We start from the raw sequence: 19,963 nt of genomic DNA, 5'->3' as shown, positions 1-19,963 counted from the left end.
CCATCTGTCTCAGTGCTGAAGTGTCCTTGAAGTGGAAGGACAGATGAAGCGTCCTGCAGTTTCCTCCACTCATGGTCTGTATTCTAAGGATCTTTGAGGGGTTTTCAGGGAGTTGAGTTTGGTGTTTTCAGGAGAACTTTGTTAATTAATCACCATGGGAACCAAACACTTATGAGCAGCTGAGACGAGCTACTGAAACATCTACGTACTTTTCTTCTCTGCCGCTGGTTTGATTCTGATCTTAGCTGAAAGCAGAAGGAGAAGAGAATGAGCAGCTGCAGCTTTCTGATTGGAGCGTCTGTGAGCCGAGAGTCGAGTTACTCTGTTCCGATGAAGGTCTGGAGGGTTTCTCCTCCTTCAGCGTGTCGTTCGTCGTCCTGGAGGCCTCCAGCCGGTCTCTGAGTCTGAGCAGAGGAGGACGACTTCCTGCTTCTGCAACAAGATTCACAATGGATCAGAGCCGAGGATTCTCTGAAAAGACCAGGATGTATCGTAGCATCGCTGGTGTTCGAGTGCTTTAACTATTCATCATGTGTTTTTACACATTATAATGTTAAAATAGAAACACCTCACATTGATCAGATTAAAAAGTAACTTCTCTGTTTCAAATAAAATGTGATCATAGCCCTAAAACAGTTGATAAAACCGTCTGAAACTACTCGTCTGACCTTTTTTATCTTTGACTTTGCTTTTGACAGCTGACGCTTCTGAAATGAAGAAGAAAAAAGCAAAAGGTTAGCCTCCCATCACGCTTCAGACCTGGTTTAAATTCTGTCACCTGTCCTCTCAGATCTCCTCTTCGGTCTCACAGCTGCTGCCTCTGTCACGGTGAGAAGATCCGCCGTCAGCAGGTAAACATGACTTGATTTATCACAGGAGTGTCAAACACAATCAGCTCAGCTTCATCTGGACTCAAACAGCAGTGAAACACTCACAAAACCATCTTTAAACTTAGCTCCAGGTGACACGACCACCAATTCCACTGAAAACAACCCCTTCATAGTGTTTTGGGTCTCCGTTTCCATGACAACGACCTCAAAATCACTGAAAACGCTCCGGCTTTGTGGCTTTAGCACAAAAACATGGAACCATTTTGACTGAAACGTTCTGGAATGAAGAGTCCTTAAATCTCATCCTGGTCCAGCTGTTGCATTGTGGGTATTTTTTACAACCCCCCTGAAAGCATGGCCTCATGTGTGACACTCCTGGTTTGGCTTCCTGGTGGTTTACCTTTCTTCTGATCCTTCTGGCTTTTCGCCTTCACAGGTTTGTCTGGGTGAAAAAAAAGGAAATGAACAGCTGTGTGACAGATGTGCAACAGCTGTGTGACAGATGTGCAACAGCTGTGTGACAGATGTGTAACAGCTGTGTGACAGATGTGTAACAGCTGCACGGAGCTTCAGACAGGAGAAACAGTCAGTCGAAGGTTTCTCACCTTTTTTAGTCGCTGCAGCAGCTTTAACTTTCTCTTTCTTTACAGCTGATTCTGGAAATAAAAAAAAAAATCCAGTGAACATGAATCCAGAATAACTCCATCACTTCAATTTACTGTCAAAGCTACCATTTTATATATAGACACACACACACACACACACACACACACACACACACACACACACACATGGCCCTCTAGTGGCAACAGCAGTTGCAGCAGGTGAAGAAATGGGTGATTCCTGAATTTGAATAAGGCATTTTATTCATTAGCCCCGCCCTCTGTGTCAATTAGCCCCGCCCCTGATGCAAAAAAGAGTTTAGTACCTTTCTTTGCAGCTCTGCTTTTGTCTTTTTTCACAGCAGCATCTTGAAAACAAATGAAATGTTACGATACAAATAAAGATCAAACAAAACCTGTTCCGGTGAAGACTCCTGACCTTTCTTGTCTTTGTCTTTAGCTGCTGCTGTCGACTCTGACGAGGGAATTTCAGAATAAAATGAATGAATTCCTTCATACAACAGAGGCAGATGACTGATGAGCTACTTAGCACATGCTTTCGATTTAGCTTCATAAATGTCCAACATGAGTTCCACATGGCGCAAAACCAGAGAAGAAGAACAAGTGAACACCATCCTGTGTTTGAAGTTAAGACTGTTTTTAGCACATTTTAAATATTCTGTTTCACTATTAGTGGAGATGCTAAAGGCTAAGTTTACCAACTGTTTCACTGTATCTCGCATTTATTAAGCATGTCTTTGTGAAGTCAAACGTGTTTTTTCACGACGTACTCATGGCAAAGAAAAAAAGAATAATTGTGCCAGCTGGACTGAAATGAAAGGTTTCAAACACTCATGGAAATGTAAAAAACGTCAAATGGAAGCTGAGCTGGGCTATCCTGAGCTGGGCTATCCTCTGATGCTAACTGTAAATGTTCTCGGTCATCATGACGACCTCTCCTGACGTTCTGACTTGCTATTGACTGTTATTGTTGCCTTTGTTCTGTTTTGTTCAATTGTGAACATTTTCAGGAAGTTTAACTCCACACTTCAAATATACTGGACCGTAGAACCAGGTGGACTGAAGTCTGATGACGCTGCAGCTGCAAGGGTCAAAGGTCAGCTGAGTCCGACGGAACGTTACCTTCCTCCGAATCCACGGCTGCTCTTTTCCTCCTCGGAGCTGCAGGCGAGAACAGGAGTTAGCTCGCTCGCTGCAGTGATGGAAGAGGAAGCTTTAGCTCAGCGCTGGAGCGCCTACCTTTCTTCTCTGAGACGGCCTTCACCTCTTTCTCCACAGCCTCCGCTTCTTAAAGCACAAAAAGGTTTCGGATTAAACTCTGAACAGGACATTTGTATTCGAAAACAGTCTTGATTGATTGATTAGATTTACAAATCTAGAAAAATAAATAATCAACTGTGAATCCAGTCCTAACTAAATTAAATAAATAACTGATTAGCTGAGTAACACATTTATTTATTTATTTCTACCTTTTATTATCATCATCATAATAACACAAACAACAATAATAATAATAATAATAATAATAATAATAATAATAATAATTATTATTATTATTATTATTATTATTATTATTATTATTATTATTATTACATAATGATCTCAATTAACTTCAGTAACTCTTATGTTTTTGTATTTTAAAAATTTTCATTTATTTCCCATTTATTATTTATTTGATATTAGTAATACTATTAATTTTATTTATTTATTATTTGCCAGTCAAGCAGATGAAGACAGTCGTCCAAAAGTCAAGTTATTATATTATTTTCATGTAATTTTTCCCATAAACAGTTAGTTTTCAACTCTTTTTTTTTTTTTGTTCTTGTGTTGTGTAGCTTCGTGTTTACTCCTCCTCACCCTGAGCAGGAGCCGCAGGAGCCGCAGGAGCCTCGGCTCCAGTATCTGGACTCGGGGCCTCGGGCGGAGTCTGTTCAGGCGGAGCCTGTTCGGGCGGCGCCTGTTCGGGCGGAGCCTGTTCGGGCGGCGCCTGTTCGGGCGGCGGCGGCGGCGGCACCACGGGCTGCATCAGCGGCGGGTACAGCTGATACTGAGGGTAGAGGGGCTGCTGATACAGCGGTGGAGGGGGCGGAGCTCCAGGCTGCACCGGGTGAGCCGTCAGTACCGGAGCCGACGGAGCTGAAGGTGAAAGAACAGAGGATGAACGTCTGGAGGGGGAGACCAGTTTCACACCAGTCCTGTTTGATCTGGACCAGAGTCCACTTCAGGGTCTGTCAGTCCCCAAACAGCAGCTGCTGTGATCACATGACATCGTCCAGGAGTTCGGTCTGATCTCACAGTGCAGAGTGAAGGAAAACCAGACCCACGAAGGTGAACCTCGTCCTGGACTGTCCCGCCTCGGGGCCCGTTTACACACCAGCGGTCAGAAAATAATGTCCGTTCCCATGGAAACAGCAGAAACAACAACAAAAACATTGTAGTTTTCGTGTTGGTCCATTAGTTGGTGCTGTTGGTTGGACCAGGACCAGAAGAGTCTGGACTGGGACCAGAACCAGGACCAGGAGATTATGGACTGTCACCAGAGTCGGAATGTGTTAAAGGTCGTTTCCATGGAGATGGAGATGGAAGCTGCGCTCTCAGGGTCTGTAAAGCGACGCCCGCAGCGCAGCGGCGCCGGGCGGACTCGGGTCCGTTTACCTGGCAGCGTGGGCGGGGGGTACGGGGTGTCCGTGACCACGTGGTGGACTGCAGGAAGCAAACAGAGAGACCGGCTCAGGCGTGGCTTTCCTCTGCGAGCCGCCGGCGGCGTGGGCGCGTCACTCACCGTACCATCCGGGAGGAGACGGGCAGTACACCGGGGCCGGTCTGCAGGGTCCCACTGAAACCAGAACGGAGGGAGGGGGGTCACTTCAACAGCAGGAGGATGTGCTTCTTCACGCAGGTTAGAAGAGGAGCTGGTTACCTTCCTGTTCAGATTCAGCCACGACTTCCGGCTTTTAGTTTCCGTCTCTTTCTCTGCGGATCGATATAAATATCTTTAACTGCGTGAGCTCAGACTTCAGACCGAATGAGATCCTCGTTCTTCCCTCACCAGCTCGAGAAGTCTTTGTTTTCTCTTCTTTTTCTCTCTTTGCTGTTGAAAGAAGAACATCACAGATTTTCACTGAAGTGAAAAGCAGGGTTTGGTGCATGGTGAAGATGTGGGTACCTCTTAAGAACGGAGGGAACCTCATGACCCGTCTGGCTTTGGGCAGCATCCCCGCCAGCCTGGGAAGAGCTGGGAACATGGAGACAGAAGGAACCTGAGTCCAGCTCTTTCAGTTCACATTCACACGACGCACCGACCGTGTTACCTTGTCTTTTGGGCTTGTCGTCTGCTGATGCAGGTGCACGCACTTCAAAAAAAAGAGAAAAGTTTGAACAAATTAACTGAAATCAGCTGTTCTGGAACACAGAACTCGGAGTTTCCTGTCTCAGAGCAGATCAGCTTCCAGAGTCCAGGGTCAGGCTGACGGTTTGAAACGGACTTTAACACCAGCAACACCAGTTTGACTTTGACTTTAGACACATCAGTAAACGGCCTGATTTTGACTTTGGAGCTTTCCTTGTGGATCATCGTGATTCCTGTTATTCGACTTTAGCTGTGGAGGATGTTTTTAAATGAAAAGTCAGTTTTAGATCTGTTGTGTCTGAACCTCGTGTGTCGTCTCACCTTTTTTCCTTCTCACAGCTGAAACCCTCCGCGGAGCATCTGAGGACACACAGCAAACACACAACGCTCTGAGGAGTAACGCTCCGACCTCTGACCCCATCAATACCAACAACACGACGTCTTCTGAACCTGCTGGCAATCTGACCCAGGATCAGCTCCGTCAGTCCAGACTGTTCCTCCAGTAGCTCTACAGTCCAGCAGCAGCAGCAGGAGCCGGACTGACAGCGTTAACACACATTTCTATTCTGTCCTCAGGCTGCTGAGTAGCTGGACTGCTGCAGTGAGGAGCAGTGTGTGTGTGTGTGTGTGTGTGTGTGTGTGTGTGTGTGTGTGTGTGTGTGTGTTACCCTGAGTGTGTGTTGTCCTGCCCGGGGTTCTGGTCTTGGAGCTCATACAGGGACAGACTGGAAGCACAGAGATGAAGGTTGAAGCTTCTCAGAAACCAGACGTTTCCAGCAGAAGACGCTCTGAACTCCGACCTGCAGGCTCGCTCTGCACCACCGCCTGCTCTTCATCCTCCTCCTCTTCCTCCACTGATCCAGACACAGGCCGGATCACGTCCGCCGCGGCCTTCTCTTCCTCGTCCTCGTCTTCGGCGTAGTCTTCTTTCTCGTCTTCAGCTTCGTCGACAGACACTCGGAGCTGGACCTCGGGGCCTGCATCCTCCTCTTCATCCTCCTCCTCTTCCTCACCAACAGCAAACAGGAGAGCTTCTGCGTGGAGAACCATCCAGCTGCAGCCCAACTTCACTGGCAGAAACAACAGTGTGAGGAACGTCACTCACCTTCCTCTGCCTCGTCTTCCTCATTGACCTGTTGGAGCTCCTCCTCCTCCTCCTCCTCTCCCTTCTCCTCCTCTTCCTCCTCCTCCTCTTCCTCTCTCTTCTCCTCCTCAGCCGTTGCTTCCTCTTCCTTGAGGCTGGTCACTGCTGCAGTTGTTGCTGTCGATGTGAAAAGACGATTTAAATAGATAAAACGACAAATTTGTCTTTTTTAACACATTTCAAAAAGTTTGGTGTTTACACAGCAACGTTCTGATAACGACGTCTGTCTCCACGGCAACGGCAGGAACCCTGAATAGGATGTAGCTGTCATGTTGGTCCACTAGGTGGTGCTGTTTGTTTTAATAATGAAACCACACTCTGAACATTAACAGTGGAGAGCACGACTTCGCGTGGCGGTATGGATGATTTTTTATGAAAACTCAAAAGACTTTGGACTCCACCTGTCAGGATGATGTCATCGAGACCATCCTCTTCCTCCTCTTCCTCCCCTCTGAGCAGGTCTGACGTCAGCTCATCTTTCACTTCATCTTCATCGTCAACAGGTTGTATTCTGTCCAGCTCGTCATCGTCGAAGGTAAACTCCAGCGAGCTCGTATCGAAGACGTCTTCATCGTCATCGTCATCATCGTCATCGTCATCAACATCTTCATCAGTCCTGTCGTCACTGAGGAACGTCTCCCCGAGCGACTCTTCATCAGACATCAGATCATCATCATCCTCGTCGGCCAGAACGCCGCTGTCTGTGCTGTCCAAGGGAGGAAGCTCAGCCTCCTCTTCCTCTTTCTCCTCTTTGTCATCATCATCTTCATCGTCGTCATCGTCGTCAAGGATGTCCGCTTCGATGACATCATCCAGTTTGTCTTCGTCTTTGTCAAAGTCAATGCTGAAGTCTTCATCATCATCTTCATCATCTGCAAAGTGTTCAGAGGACGCCACCGAGACGTCCACATCTGATTGGTCGAGATCTTCATCATCATCATCTTCATCGGTGTCCAGAACAGCCTCCTCCTCCTCCTCCTCCTCCTCCTCATGTTCGGCAGCTAGAAGGACGAGCTCTTCCTCCTCTGTGAGCTTGTCCTCCTCCTCCTCCTCTTCCTCACTGATGGCTGCGATGGGAGGAAGATCTTCAGCGTCGGTGTCGGATGTCGCCACGTCTTCGTCGTCTTCATCGTCATCTTCATCGCCCTCCTCGTCTTCCTCACTGGACGTCAGTGCCAGGTCTCCGAGGTCCGATGAGTCTTCCTCAGGCTCGTCTTCATCGCTGGTGGTGGCGTCGGAGGCGGAGTCAGAGGCGGGTTCAGGAGAAACTTCTTCCTCACCGTCGTCATCCTCAGTGTCAACATCCACTCCGTGTTCAGCTGAATCTTCCTCCTCGTCCTCATCTTCCTCCTCCTTCTCCTTTTCCTCCTCTACCTTTTCTTCCAGTTTGTCTTCGTCTTCATCTTCATCATCATCATCAACTTCTGCCAATGCTGGTTCAGGTTCCTTGTCATCTTCGTCTTCATCAACAGTTTCATCTTCCTCATCAGCTGGAATGGCCTCCTCTTCATCAGCAGCTGCTTCAGCTCCTCCCACCTCCTCCTCCTCCTCCTCTCCCTCTGCCTCCTCCTCTTCCTCCTTCTCTTCCTCTTCATCAACAGTAGTTGCTCCTTCCTCTTCCTCATCCTTTCCCTCCTCGACCCCTTCTTCTTCTTCTTCTTCCTCTTCCTCCTCCTCTCCTGCTTCTCTTGCCTCCTCCTCTTCCTCCTCAGGTCCTGCCTCCTCCTCTTCCTCCTCCTTCTCCTCTTCCATCTCAGCTTCTGCCTCCACTTCTCCTGCTTCTCCTGCCTCCTCCTCTTCCTCCTCCTCTTCCTCCTCCTCTTCCTCCTCCTCTCCTGCTTCTCCTGCCTCCCTCCTCTTCCTCCTCTTCTGCTTCTCCTGCCTTCTCCTCTCCCTCCTCCTCTTCCTCCTCAGCTCCTGCCTCCTCCTCCTCCTCTTCCACCTCAGCTCCTGCCTCCTCCTCTTCCTCTTCCTCCTCAGCTCCTGCCTCCTCCTCTCCCTCCTCCTCTTCCTCCTCAGCTCCTGCCTCCTCCTCTTCCTCTTCCTCCTCAGCTCCTGCCTCCTCCTCTTCCTCCTCCTCTTCCTCCTCAGCTCCTGCCTCCTCCTCTTTCCTCCTCCTCTTCCACCTCAGCTCCTGCTTCCGCCTCCTCCTCCTCTTCTGCTTCTCCTGCCTCCTCCTCTTCCTCCTCCTCCTCCTCATACTCATCATCATACTCCTCCTCCTCATACTCCTCTTCCTCCTCCTCTTCATACTCCTCATATTCATCTTCATATTCCTCCTCGTCATACTGCTCCTCCTCCTCTTCCTCCCCCTCCTGCGCCTCTCCCCCCTCCTCTTCCTCCCCCTCTTCCTCCTCCTCCACCACTTCTATGGCAGGTGGTGTGGTGGTCGCGTGCATCCCGACGACTGCAGCAAACACAGTGTTATTTCAGGTTAGTTTTGTTCAAATCATCCTTTTCAACACATGAGCCTCATTAGAGATGCTAACTGTCTATGACTGCTCAGTTGAGGTAAAATCACTAAAACAACTTGCTTCCATCATTAGTTGATGTTTGCCTGAGAGGATGTGAACACACCTTTACTCCGAGACGGAAGAAACTCTCCTGGAAAACACAGAAAGGAGAGAGGGAAAGACATTTCATTATCCTCTGCAAATAATTCCCACCATATAAGAAGAAAAAAAACCCTGATGAATTTCACATGTTTATTGTTGATAACACATAATATCACATATAACACACGTGTTATGTTACTTCTATGTGTGTGCACACACATACATATGGGTAGAAACTTTAATACATTCATTAAAATTTAACGTGTTAAAAAATTAATCGCAGTTAATCGCAGTTTGCATTCTGAACAAGGCGGAACCCTCGTCAGTGCTCAGTTTCCTGGTACACCCATTACACTGACGCACACGTCAGCGGACTGATGGAAGGTAAGTGTCATTTTTTTAAAGAACCAACCTGACAGAAACCCTGAGACAAGCCTGGTTTTGTGCAAATTGTGTAGATGAAACATAGTTTTCAGACTACTGAAGCACTTCAACCCCTCAGCGCCGTCTAAAATAAATCATATTGCAGAACTCTGAGCGTTTAGCGCCCGGTGTTTCTAATTAAGTGGTTCTCATGTTAACTGGTGTCTGGCTTCATTTAGCAGCCCCTGCTGCTGCCAGTAACAACAGAAAAAAAAAAACAAATATTCAAAGTATTTAAAAGTAGTTTAAATGCTGCAGAACAGTCTAAACTAGCGTTTTAGGTTGTTTATTTTTGGTCAGGGATGTTTTCTACTTATTTTTCTACTGTGGCGAATTGAAATGCAATTTCCAAGATATTAAAACATCTTCAGCTGATAATATTAATTACTCTGTTGTTCAGTTGTCCACTAAAATGGATTTATTTTCAAAAACAAATGTTGCTATTTTGGGGAAAATATATTATTGAAATGTGATTGATCAAAGACACAAAGCCTCTAATTAATTAGCATGATTTATTGACTGACTGATATTTTTCATAGTCAGCATTTGATTAATTTGGGAAAACTTAGTCAGAAAATTTTGAGTATCTTTGTTTGCCTGAGTCACTTTGTGTATGTGTGATTTTATTTTTTGTCTGCATGTGTTTGTTTGATATGACTTGTACTTTACTTTGAAACACTGGATTCTTGAAGTCTGATTTTTATTCACTTCAGTCACAGTGTGAATTTTCATGTAACACCATCCTCTTTTACAAAAACTAATTCTGTAATATTTAAAAACTTAATCAAAATGCGACCCTTCATGAAGGACTATATTCGCTTTTTAACGTGAATGATTCTGATCTGATTTAGGTTGAAATCAACGGGGAAACACCACAAGCACATTTCAAGAGTTTTAGTTGAAGGTTAGAAGTCGTGTGGCTCATTAGAAAACAGTGAGAACCAATCAGAACCTCCGTTACGAGAAGCGGGCGGTGTTAGAGTGAAGCCAGGTTCAGTTGGTCGGTTAAGGGGAAGAAAAACAGGGAGGATTGATTTAAATGTTTGTGGATGAATAATGAGAGAATACCTCTGGATCTCCTACTCTTCACCTCCTCCTCCTCCTCCTCCTCCTCCTCCAACCATCTGGACTCTTGGAGATGGTTCAGAGATGAAATCACATTTTCTGATTACTCGTCTTGTCTTTCGTTGTGTCTCGTTCCATCTCATCTACACATTTGGTGTTTTGGTGTCTGTAGTAACAGACGTGTTTGGCTTCGTAACAGAAATTGTCAAGTGTTGTTTTTGCGTTTTTGATTCATGTTTAAATGAAATTTTGAAAATGTTTGTTTCCATATAAACAGCAGCGGCACTGAAAGCGGTGTCGTTAGCATGTACCGTATTGGCCCGAATGTAAGTTGACTCAAGGGGTCCAAACTGCATAAATGATGTAAATAACTTTCCAGGTCCTTCAGCTGAATCAGGCTCTGGTGGTGGACATTCTGTCTTTCCGTCTTTCAGGTATTCTCTCACCCTTCTATCAGTCTCTCTGAAGCGTCTCTCAGGACCACGGAAAGCTTTTCTCATAGCGTTAGCATCTGTAGTGTTTTTTCTGTGCTCTCCAATAAGAACGAGGCTCTGCTCCACCAGATCTCCTGCAGCTTGGCAGTAGTTTGATGACTCTGCTGCGTTGATCACCATCAGTTTAAAGTTGGTATCATAACTTCTCCTCTGTTGTTGCTCAGTTGTCCAGCGTTCAGCCCCTTTGTTCCAGATGATCTGCCATTTTTCATCAGATCATTTGATCTCATTTCATCGCTCCACTCGCTCTCTGGTCAGTGATACTTTGGCTCCATCTAGTGGCGCGGATGCGTATTGACCATCTACCATAAGTCCGCGATTATAACACGACCCCACTTTTGAGGATGCAGTTTCTGGAAAAAAAACATCGTCTTATATTCGGGCCAATACGGTAAATGAGAATCAGTGCTGTTTGATCAATGTGTTTGGGTGGCAAAATTCACCATGTTTAATAAATGAAATCTGTTGATTGTAACGTCTAAACTCACATTTTAATGCAGTAATTCATCCAGACTGGTCAAGAATGTGACCTTACATATAGGAATGTCAATTTGTAAGAGATTTTGAGTTCCTAAAGTGAATACTGTTCAATAAAAGAGGTGAATTTAGCACCATAGATGTGTTCTTCCCTTCCAGGTGTGAAATGTAAAGAACAACACAGCAGGGGGCCAAAGCCACGCTCTCCTTCCTGCAGCCAGACGGACACGACAAACCAGGGGTCGCTGCGTCAGAACAAACCTTTTTTCCTCACGGCGTAGAGGTTTCCTGCAGGAGAAAAGACAGAAACAGTGAACCCGCTGAAATGCTCTCCTCCACCGTTTCACACGCTTGGTGTTTCGTTCCACCTTCGTCGTCGTCGGGAGCGACCAGGCTGGCGGCCATCTTCAGTATGGAGGAGAAGATGTTGGAGGATTCCTCCACGGCCTCGTTGACCGCCTTCATGGGGTCCGAGCCGATCTTAGTGAGGCCTCCTGGTGACGAACAGAGAACGGTCACTCACTCGTCTTATTTTGAAATCCCTTCAGCCAAGCCAAACGAGTCCAGCTAGCGAAAGGTTCTCAAACTCCAGCAGGGTTTGAATCCCTCCAGCTGAGAGAGGAACCAGCAGCAAGACGTTAAACTGAGAAGGGGAAGTGGAGAAGACCACCAGGGGAACATGGAGGCGTTCAGATCAGGGACGCAGCAACACCACGTTGATAAGGGAGAACTCTTTAGCTTGTAGTATCGGTCCCGGTATCGGTGCGTCCCTGTTCAGGTTCTTGTTGTACTCCACCTTCCAGTTTAACCACCTCAAACAGCTTTGTTCTGCTCTACAAGCTCCTGGAACCCATTCAGACCCTCATTCAGCAAGATCGTTATGTTTATGAAAAGGTATTTTTGGAATTTGGAATTTGCATCAAATCTCGACTCATTTTCACTGTGATTTGATGAACGAGGGTCAAAGTTTGAAAACGAACAGTTTCAACATGAACCGCGACACTAGAATTACACCCGAATGCAGCCGGATACACAGTTCAACCACAATGAAGCACTGAGGGATAGAGGAGAACGCAGAACCGCAGCAGAACAGGCAGAGCGCCAAGCTGCGTTCAAGATACTGCTAAAGGTTCAGAGGAGCTCCATTCTCTGAGCTGAGGACCGTCTGCTGGGAAAGACTTCCAGAGTCCAGAAGAGGCCAGTCAAAGGGTCTGGGGGCAGCTTCCAGTGTTCTGGTTCAATCTAAACACAACGGGTTCGATTCTCGTAACACTGACGTACCGAGTCCATCGCCATGGCGATCGGCAGACCTCGGTGGACTCTGTACATCAGTGCCAAAGTGGCGTTTGTGTTGTGTAACCAGTGGAGGTCTTGTTTAAAGAGTCTGGATCCAGTTCAGGGGTTCTGGATCCTGAACTAAAAGAGCGGTTCATCTGGAAATAGAGCCTCGTTTCAAAGGGGACCAGAGTTCAAGTGTTGGATCTGGATCAGAGTTCAGGAGAATTTTCACACTGAAAGTCCCTGAAGTGAACTCAGGTCTGGGTTTAATTTGACTTCTCGCTCCAATTCGGGTCTAGACTGTTTTCTGAGTCTCGTCCAATTAATTTATCAAATCTAAATAAATAATCCAAAACTCCAAAATCCTGAGATCCAGGTTTTCCTTGCTTTGTTTTGATTGGAGTTCAGGATCAAACCATGAAGGAACTCTTCAGAGAATTTCCACCTTTAATAAACTTAGGAGCAAAAAAATGTCCGTAATGATTGATTATTTTCGTCCATCAAATGGAGCTCATCTGAAGTTCAAATATTCTGAACACAGACTTCAAACCAACGTTTGTTGGTTTTTCAAATATTTGAACCTTTGTTTCTAGAAGACTAGAAGATGCAAACCGGAGACATGAACAGAGCGAGTCACACAGGAACCAGTCGGTTCTTCTCCTCTCTGCAGGTTCTAACAACCGTTGACGGCCTTCAGGCGGAGGACAATCGGCTGATGTGACGGAAGCGGGGCCGACTCTCACTGTTGACTGACTGGCCATGCCCCCACCCTCCCAGCATGCACCTGGGGAGGGGGTTTACGGTCAGACTCTAACAGGAAGCAGCTGATAAAATGCCGCCAGACGATGAAGAGACAAGTCATCGTCACTTCTGGACGACGGGAGAATCCGTCCAAACATATCAGAGGTACGCTGAACAACTAGTTAAAGGGAACTGAGTTAACTACCCATAAAGGAACTGAAGGGGACGGAGGAACATGGAGGAACAGGGACAGTCTGAGGCCTTCAGCCGACAGGAAACAGGAAGCAGGTCCAGGTCTAACTTCCTGACACAGACCTAACATTGAGGTCAGTCAATGTTAGCTGGTTAGTGGCTGGTTAGTAGCTGGTTAGTGGCTTCTGGGCTGCTGCTCTAGAAGTTAGTAGCTGATCAGGAGTCTTGCCTCGACGACCTGAATCCTTTAAAACCTTCCTGACGAGAGGGGGAGGACCTGCTGGGGAGAAAAGAGAGGCTGTAAAGAGAGGGATGATGGAGGAGGGGGGGGGGGGCTGTAAAGAGGGATGGGGGGCAGGGGAATTATGGGGATGGGGGGGGGGGGCGCTGCTGTAAAGTGAGAGGGTGAATGGAAATTTGTCCATAAGTTTTTTCAGCATTATTCAGTATTTATGATATTTAACAGTTTGAGTATAAGCATGCTTGAATATAAGAATATATATATATATATATATATATATATATATATATATATATATATATATATATATATATATATATATATATATATATGTATATATATATATATGTGTGTATATATATATATATATATATATATATATATATATATATATATATATATATATATGAGAGAGAGAGAGAGAGAAGTAAAAGTACATTAGACAAGGTTTGTTTTTGTTGAAAAGATTCTAAAATCTCATCCATGGGCGAGTTGTCTGACAATCAGAGGAAGAAAAGGAAGTGAAATCAGATGGGGAAAAGAAATGTAAAAGAATAGAGAGCGTTGCAAAGGAAACGGAATGAAAAGGATGATGGAGGGATGAAGCAGACTGTTCTCCTTCATGCTGTGACGGAACGATGGAGTGAAAGTTAAAATTGTTCTGAAGAACATGAAGGAAAGAAGACTTGTTTTTCTTTCAGTGGTGAAACGTGAAGTGGACGACTCAGGCCCGTTTCCATGACGACACTTTAGGTGAAAACACCTTTTCATTTATACATTGTTGCTTTACACTCTAAAGTTTTCAAAATAAGGTCCGTTTCCACGGCGACACAGGCAGCAGTTTCTCTGGAGTTCAGAGAAGTTGTCTTCCCTGTTTCCATGGAGACGGAGCAGCATTTTTAAAAAGTTGTGTGTTTCGTGGCAGCGTCGTCGCGTTCAGTGTTGTTGTGGAAACGGGTTGTTGCTGAAACAACTTGAGCTTTTCAGGACTAAAATGAAACTTATTCTCCAAGCATCGTTTCCCTGCTGATTAGAAACTTCAACGATTGAAATCTTCTGAAAATTATGTTTAATAGAAACACAAACAAGTGATGAAGAAAAATAAATCTGATAAACGGCAGGAAGTTAAACGCTCTGGATCCAACAGCGAACGTCAGCCTGAGAAAGGAAGAATAAAAAAAAAAAAAAAAAGCCAGTTGTCAGAAAGTCAAACCTTCATTTTCCAACCTCTGACTGTGACTGACTGTCCAGTCAGATGGACGACGTTCGGCTGAGGAGACCAGAGGAGTGAACACCCAGATTATAGAGCGTCTTCCTCTAACATCCAGATTATAGAGCATCTTCCTCTAACACCCAGATTATGGAGCATCTTCATCCTCTAAGTAAACGTCTACATTTTATTCGTTTCCAGTGTCTGGTTTGGCTCTGTCTCCCTCAGTGACTTTTGTTCTTCAGTTTGTGATCTTCTTCACGTTTAGTTTTATTTTTTTTCTCTGTCTGGATTTGGATTCTCTTCCTTCCATAAGGTTCATAATCACCATCACAATCAGACGCTCACATGTTGCTCTCACTTTACCTGAAATGGTTTTGTAGTCCATGAGGTCAAACATAATGACAAAAACACAGGACCAGGTGATGATGAGGGCCAGAACCAGGATCCAGGCCAGCGGCGAGCTGAAAGTGGCGTGCAGCTCTTCCGTGAACGTCTTCTTGGAGATCCGAACGGAGGACGACCCCACGTCTCCGTTCTTCCCGTCAATAACCATGGTGGTGGTGACGGACGACCGCGCTGTGGAGGAAGGAGGAGGAGTCAGGATCAGCTGTGGAATGTTGAACAGTGTCTGAAGCTGCGTTCACACCGAACGCGATTTTGTGTCAAAAATCGCTGCAACGCGAGAAGCTGAACGCGAATCTTGAAGTCCGACGCTGAACAACGCCAGACCTTTTAGCCGCGTTCACACTGAACGCGTCAAACGCGTCGCGTGTGGTGGGAAGGCGGGGCTTCCGGCCGTATTTCCTGTGTTAGCTTAGCCTCATGGCTAACCCTGTTGAGCGGGTGGCTTGGCTTTATTTGCTTCATAAAGCCAGACAACGACGCCATCGGCGGACAGGACGCCGTGCCTGGGTGCATTATTATCCATAGACGGTCGGAGTTTGCTGAGTTTCACTATTTGCTCCAGGAGCTGCACCAGGATGAGTGTCGCTTTCCCCGGTCCCCGCTCCCTGACCTACGTCACCATGGAGACGCTCTCTGATTGGTCTGCCACAAAATTGCGACGCGTCAAACTTCAGATTTCCCAACTTCAGCATCCGACGCAGAATCACGACGCGTCGCAAAATCGCGTCGCCGATGCGTCAACACCCCAAAGCGCCATGAAAACACGTCTGACGCATCGTGACAAAGCGCCGCGTCCGACGCATTGTGTCTCGTCGCCGGTGGAACGCGCGTTCCCATTTGTTTTCAATTGTATTTTGACGCAAAATCGCGGAAAGCATTTGGCGGTGTGAACGCAGCTTAACAATGAGGGTCGGCTGCGATCGGAGCAGAGTTTGGTTTGGTTCCAGAACTAAACTAATGCTGCGTTCACACCGAACGCGATTTGGCGTCAAAAATCGCGTCAACGCGAGAAGCTGAACGCTTGTCAATTCTGAGGTCGACGCTGAACAACGTGGGGCCAAAAGCCGCGTTCACACCAAACGCGTCAAACGCGTCGCGTGTGGTGGGAAGGCGGGGCTTCGGGCCGTGTTTCCTGTGTTAGCTTAGCCTCATGGCTAACCCTGTTGAGCGGGTGGCTTGGCTTTATTTACTTAATAAAGCCAGACAACGACGCCGTCGGCGGACAGGACGCCGTGCCTGGGTGCATTATTATCCACAGACGGTCAGAGTTTGGCGAGTTTCACTATTTGCTCCAGGAGCTGCGCCAGGATGAGTGTCACTTTCTCCGGTCCCGCTCCCTGACCTACGTCACCATGGAGACGCTCTCTGATTGGTTTGCCGCAAAATCGTGACGCGTCAAAGTTCAGATTTCCCAACTTCAGCGTCGGACGCAAAATCGCGACGCGTCGCAAAATCGCGCCGCGTCGCGTCAACGCCCCGACGCGCCGCGAAAACGCGTCTGACGCGTCGCGACAACGCGTCGCGACAACGCGCCCCGACAACGCGCCGCGTCCGACGTGTCGCATCTCATCGCGGCTGGAACGCGCGTTCCCATTTGTTTTCAATTGTCTTTTGACGCAAAATCGCGTCGCGTCGCGTTCGGTGTGAACGCAGCTTAACAGCCTCCATTCTTGAAACAAATTACATGTAAAAATAACTCCAAACTAACTGAAATAAAACAAAATTAGCATGAGAAGGAGAAAAAATTTTAAATCTGAGAGATCGCAACTGATCTAAAAACTGCAAAACAAGCCCTACAAATTAAGCAGAAAAAAAAAAAAAGAAAAAAAATTCAATAAACTGGAAACTAGACCTACATGTATGCAATGATTTCGAGTAAGAACGGAGAACATTCACTAGGGCTGAACGATATGGGCAAAATTTCATATCTCGATATCCATTCCAGATATCTCGATATCGATACGATATATTACAATGGATTCAGTGAAAGTTAAGCATTTTTCAGAAAAATAAAAACATCATAATACAAAAGGATGTAAAAAATGCAGTTCTATTTATGAGAGCTCACTGCCACTACCACCAAACTCGTTTGTGCAGATTCTGCAGCCGCCCTCTGCCATCAGCTGTCAACCAGTGAACAGGTTTGTGGTTGGCTGTCCTTACCTTTGCATGGGCGAGCTGACATGCAGGGCAAGCAGGGGAAATCTTGACATCGTTGATTTTGAGAAACTAATGTCCTGAATGTTCATATCCCGATATCGATATGATAACGATGTATCGTTCAGCCCTAACATTCACTGTGTTTCAGTCGACAGTTTACATCGCTGCTCAGAGTCTCTCAACTATAACTTATTAAATTGTTCCTCCATGGAAATGGGGGGAAAAAGACACAACTTTTCAAACACACTGTGTCTCTGTCTGTGTGGAGGCCCCGTTTCCACGGCAGCACAAGTGAAAGCACAAAGACCTCGGTCAGGTTTTATGTGTCCGTTTACACGACGGTGCCGCTCGAGCCCAGATTCCACCGGATGTGTAACGAACAGCCTCCACTGGAGTTACCGGCCGTCACAGCCAACGTGCAGGGAAGTGGAGGACGACGATAAAACATCTACTTTTACCAGGGAAGCTCGGCCTCGGTCACTGATCCACATCGAGAACACACAGCTACACTCCAGAACAGTTCCTGCTCCAGAGTGATGAAAAGAAAGATATTCAGCTGGCAGCCGACTGGCCCATGATGGAAGATCAGAAGTGTCTGAAGAACCACAAATTAAAACCAAACGGTCCAACAAGAAGCTTCTTTCTGTGATTGTTGATGCCTGTTGCCATGGTAACTGTGGAGCGATATCTCACGAGATGTTGGAATTTCTGTGAGATCTTGTGGTCCTGTGATCTCACTGAAAGCTGCTCTTCGCCGCAGCGGGAGTCAGAGAAAGGATGACTCATTTGGTTTATTTTTCCTTTAGAGAGTAAAAGAAAGACAGAGGTCTTCATCTTCATCTTCATCTTCAGATTCTCAAATAGCTCTCACAGTCCGTTCTCTCCTGGAAACATGACCCACTCCTGATGTTTTCACTCCTTCTGCCAGTTTCTCGTCTCGGTTGGGTTCCTCTGAGCCAGGTTCCTCCTTCTATGGCTGAGGCTGAGCTCTGGGCGGTCCGGACCAGCAGTGATCCTGAAACGACCCGACACCCTGGGTGCTGATCTCAGATCCTCCAGGGCTGCAGCCCTGCCTGTTCTCCACGTCTCCCTGCTTCAATGCTGCTGATTGTAATGACTGTCAGACTGTCAGACTTTCTGCTGAACTTGGAGATACAACCTTTTTGGTTCAGGTGTGCTGAAGAACAGAGATGTGGAGAACATGAAGGGCTGCAGCCCTCCAGGATCTGATTTTGACACTCCTGGTTTAAAGGGTGCAGTGAGCTGTTGTGAGCCCAGGATGGAACCCTGAGGTGTCTCTTCATCCCGAAATGTAACATTCCCTGACATTTCCACGTCTAACTGCTTACCTCCCAACTGCTAACACTATCTCCTGCTAATGTCTAACATGAAACCCTCAACCACGCAACCTAAGTACTAATCATCACCCCAACCCCTAAACCTAACCCCCCAACCTCTAAACCCAGCCACCACCCGCTAATCTTAAAAACCCCAACTGCAAACCGTAACCCCCAACCACTAACCCTAATGCTCAGCCACTGGACCCAACCCCCCAGCTGCTAACCGAAACCCCCAACCACTAAACCCAACCGCCACCCGCTAATCTTAAAAACCCCAACTGCAAACTGAAACCCCCAACCACTAAACCCAACCCCACAACCACTAACCCTATTGCTCAACCACTAAACCCGCTAACCCTGACCCAAACCAACTTTTCAAAAACACTGACGCCGTGTTAGTAGAAACCTGAAAACACAGCTGTAGAAATCCACTTTTACTCTGTCTCCGTGGAAACAAGAAAACACAACTGTGTGGAAATACTCCAGCTTTGTCTGGAAGATCAGGAACCGGGAGAACGACGCATTTCTGAAAAGCTGCTCCTGCTCCTGGTCCTGGTCCTGGTCCTGGTCCTGGTCCTGCTCTCCACAGCAGTAGTAAATAGTTTTTCTGCACATGCCCCGTAGATAGATGGAAAGAATGATTTCCTCTAGAGTGTCATGAATCCATAGTGCACTGCTGTGCAAACATGAAACTTTTCTGAAGTGAAAACGGTAAAACGATGCATTTTCATTTGAACTCTGGACCTTAATCTAAACCGACTCCTGGAAACTCGGCTGTGGTCACTGTCCCCGCTGAGAAACAGGAAGTAGAACAACAGCAGAAACAGAAGAGTGGAAAAAAAAACCTCACAACAGTATCTGAAGGACCACTGTGGTAGTTCAGGGTGTCAGTGTCCAGATCCCCCAGAATGCACCTCTGCGGATGCCCCGGCAGCCCCCCTGAGCCGCTGGGTCCTCGCGGATGACAGATACATGACAGCAGAATATTTTTAGTTCCTTCCAAACGTGAGAAAAAAAAGCCACAAGTCTCCTGCAGCAACAGGAGCAACGAAACTGGACGAAACCTGAAACATCTCCAGGAGGAACTCCGGCTTTATCCTTCAGAGACGGTGAATAAAATGTTATTTACACTTATAGAAACTTTTCACACTGATTGAGCTGCAGCCACAAACAGAGCTCATTCCAGCTGCTGGGGCTCAAGGGCACTGTAAAGAGAGGGAATCAAACCTGTAACCTTCTGCCACCTGACTGCTTGATATACTACAAACAGAAAATAAAACGATATTTACCTTCAGCAGCTTCGGTCATCCTTTCAAAATAAAAGTTCAGTCCTGAAGTTTAATCCTCCGTTCAGGTGAAAATCTGGAGCTCCGGTTGGAACATTTAATCCCAGAGTTTATAATCCCAGAGAGAGCTGCAGCTTCAGCTGGACG

The 19,963-nt window shown here is 46.6% G+C and overlaps 3 protein-coding genes across 3 annotated transcripts in view; 1 reads left to right on the top strand and 2 right to left on the bottom strand.

The window, feature by feature from the left end:
• Nucleotides 1–1,604, top strand: part of clvs2 (clavesin 2) — a 15,369-nt gene extending 13,765 nt beyond the window's left edge. The window contains exon 6 of the mRNA XM_030111009.1: nucleotides 1,576–1,604. The gene's annotated coding sequence lies outside the window, so the exon portion shown is untranslated. The remainder of the gene's footprint in view (nucleotides 1–1,575) is intronic.
• LOC115402252 (neurofilament heavy polypeptide-like) overlaps nucleotides 1–3,479 on the bottom strand; it is a 5,283-nt gene extending 1,804 nt beyond the window's left edge. Inside the window, exons 1-8 of the mRNA XM_030110766.1 lie at nucleotides 3,311–3,479; nucleotides 2,693–2,740; nucleotides 1,436–1,486; nucleotides 1,231–1,272; nucleotides 779–820; nucleotides 669–707; nucleotides 322–432; nucleotides 210–245 (exon numbers count right to left, since the gene is read on the bottom strand). Coding sequence (XP_029966626.1) covers nucleotides 210–245; nucleotides 322–432; nucleotides 669–707; nucleotides 779–820; nucleotides 1,231–1,272; nucleotides 1,436–1,486; nucleotides 2,693–2,740; nucleotides 3,311–3,479 — 538 coding nt within the window. The remainder of the gene's footprint in view (nucleotides 1–209; nucleotides 246–321; nucleotides 433–668; nucleotides 708–778; nucleotides 821–1,230; nucleotides 1,273–1,435; nucleotides 1,487–2,692; nucleotides 2,741–3,310) is intronic.
• LOC115402251 (myb-like protein X) lies at nucleotides 1,872–19,963 on the bottom strand. Its single transcript, XM_030110765.1, has 25 exons — nucleotides 19,820–19,963; nucleotides 14,989–15,201; nucleotides 13,401–13,448; nucleotides 11,329–11,454; nucleotides 11,222–11,248; nucleotides 8,524–8,550; nucleotides 8,091–8,353; nucleotides 7,973–8,029; nucleotides 7,829–7,921; nucleotides 6,754–7,776; nucleotides 6,343–6,690; nucleotides 5,908–5,959; nucleotides 5,603–5,836; nucleotides 5,471–5,527; nucleotides 5,124–5,162; nucleotides 4,765–4,806; nucleotides 4,620–4,688; nucleotides 4,503–4,544; nucleotides 4,374–4,426; nucleotides 4,236–4,289; nucleotides 4,109–4,156; nucleotides 3,311–3,589; nucleotides 2,693–2,740; nucleotides 2,576–2,614; nucleotides 1,872–1,907 (listed from the first exon to the last, which is right to left on the bottom strand). Exons 1-22 carry the CDS (start codon nucleotides 19,836–19,838, stop codon nucleotides 3,569–3,571), a joined length of 2,955 nt encoding a protein of 984 aa, XP_029966625.1. The 5' UTR covers nucleotides 19,839–19,963; the 3' UTR covers nucleotides 1,872–1,907; nucleotides 2,576–2,614; nucleotides 2,693–2,740; nucleotides 3,311–3,568.

This window comes from Salarias fasciatus, chromosome 15, assembly GCF_902148845.1.
Source record: "Salarias fasciatus chromosome 15, fSalaFa1.1, whole genome shotgun sequence".
NCBI lineage: Eukaryota > Metazoa > Chordata > Actinopteri > Blenniiformes > Blenniidae > Salarias > Salarias fasciatus.
This window is presented reverse-complemented; position numbering and strand designations above follow the sequence as displayed.